Source organism: Benincasa hispida, chromosome 4, assembly GCF_027475165.1.
Source record: "Benincasa hispida cultivar pf3 chromosome 4, pf3_genome.v1.1, whole genome shotgun sequence".
Classification (NCBI taxonomy): Eukaryota; Viridiplantae; Streptophyta; class Magnoliopsida; order Cucurbitales; family Cucurbitaceae; genus Benincasa; species Benincasa hispida.
Genome location: NC_143481.1, coordinates 2,154,228 through 2,156,069, shown reverse-complemented (window position 1 = coordinate 2,156,069; position 1,842 = coordinate 2,154,228). Strand labels below are relative to the sequence as shown.

Here is a 1,842-nt window from a genome sequence, read left to right as displayed (position 1 = left end):
CGGATTCTAAGAAATATTTCGAAACTCAAACATAGAGGCCATCATGATCCCCTTGGAAGATCCGATAACCCCCCATAGCCAGGCACCACATTCCCCTCTTTAATTACTTGGGTTAGTAATTGACTCATTGAATTTACTCCCCATAGTATTATCAATTTAAACATAACTAATCAGAATCAGTAAGGACTTGTTTGGATTGAAAGTGTTTTTCAAAAAATTCATTTATATTTATAATTTTGATAAACGTTCTAAAATACTGTTAGAAACTATTTTGTGCAATTGACAAACACTTTAATTTCTCTCGAAATTACTTTTTTTAGAATCATATAACAAACAAAATTACATGACTAAAATTTATTTTAAAAGACTAAATCGTAATATTCAAATAGTTGGGCGATTTTTCAAATATTTGCTACATTTAACTTAGAGAAATGAAGAACATGGATTATTCAAATACCATTTATTCCAACAAGATTCAGAGCCTCAAACGGCACAATTACTCGATCAAAATACAGGAAAACAAAACTCACGAAGATGCCTTGTTCTGCAATTCAACCACCTCCTTCCAGGATTCCCGGCCGGAGATCTCATTCCACCACCGCTCCACGTTCTTCCTAGACGTGAAAAGCTCCGCCCTGTCCGTCACATTCACCAGGTAATGACCGTTGGGCAAATGAGAAAGATCGGCCAACGAGAACTCATCTCCGGCCAAAAACCGACTCTCCCCCAGCCTCTGCTCGTACACATCGAGCACCTTCGACAGCTTCTCCTCGTTCTGCTTAATCGCCTTCTCATCCTGCGGCACCTTCATCCTCGGCGCAAAAGCCAGTTGAAAAACCAGAATCGAGCTCGCTGGATTGAAATTTTGCCCCTCCGCTTCAAGCCATCCGTCGATCGAAGCTTTCCCTAACTGATCCAGCCCGTACAGTCCTTTATTCCCTTTTTCTGCGTGCTTTTCGCAAATGTAGCGGCAGATTGCTCTGGATTCTGCGCCGAATCACAAATCGCATAATCGGAAACCCTAGGTTTAGTTATCGACGAACAATCTCAAGTTTAGGAGATGAAATTGGAAGATCGAAAGGGCGAATCGAGTGTCAATTACCGAAGAGAGAGATGCTTTCGTCTTGGAACGCAGGGACTTGGCCGAATGGCTGTTGAATCGACATCGATGAGTAAAATGAGATTTATACAGAGATTTTCAGAAGAAGATTGAAAATGTACCTGAATCTTGAGATATTCAGGGCGCTTGTGTTCTCCTTTCGCCATGTTCATCGGTAAGAGCTCAAACTGGACGTCCTTCTCGAGAAGACAGGCCAGGACTCTGGACACGGCGGTGGACAACGGCGGTCCGTACACTTTCACAGGCGTCGCCATTGGATTTGGCTGGTAAGGAAAGAAGAGAAATGAATCAAATGCACTATGTGCGGGTTTTCACTATCAACCTTATCTTTTCTTTATAAAGTTTGATTTTGAATTGCTTACTAACGTTGATATCCAACTTTACAGTTTGTTTCCACGCGATTTTTTTTTTCTTTTTTTCTTTTTGGGTTAAAATATGATAAAAAAAAGAAATTATTTTAAATAATAAAATTATTAAAAATATTTACAAATAATAGTCTATTTGTAATAACCGTTATAGACATAGATGTGTTTATCATGATACATATGAAAACAATTATCGTCATTTATTGTAGATAAACAATAAAATTTTATTATATTTATAAATATTTTAATTTATTTTCTTATATTTGAAAACAATTCTAAAAGATAATATTGGTGTAAAAATTGAAAGACATGTATGACCTCATTTATAATATCATTCACATAAATTGATGTGATAAT

General features: G+C 37.2%; 1 protein-coding gene across 1 annotated transcript; it reads right to left on the bottom strand.

Annotated features, from left to right (window-relative positions):
- Positions 1-397: 397 nt before the first annotated feature.
- On the bottom strand, positions 398-1,515 carry LOC120075830 (glutathione S-transferase F11-like). The gene is made up of 3 exons (XM_039029518.2): positions 1,222-1,515; positions 1,103-1,151; positions 398-987 (listed from the first exon to the last, which is right to left on the bottom strand). Exons 1-3 carry the CDS (start codon positions 1,372-1,374, stop codon positions 527-529), a joined length of 663 nt encoding a protein of 220 aa, XP_038885446.1. The 5' UTR covers positions 1,375-1,515; the 3' UTR covers positions 398-526.
- Between the last annotated feature and the right edge of the window lie 327 nt (positions 1,516-1,842).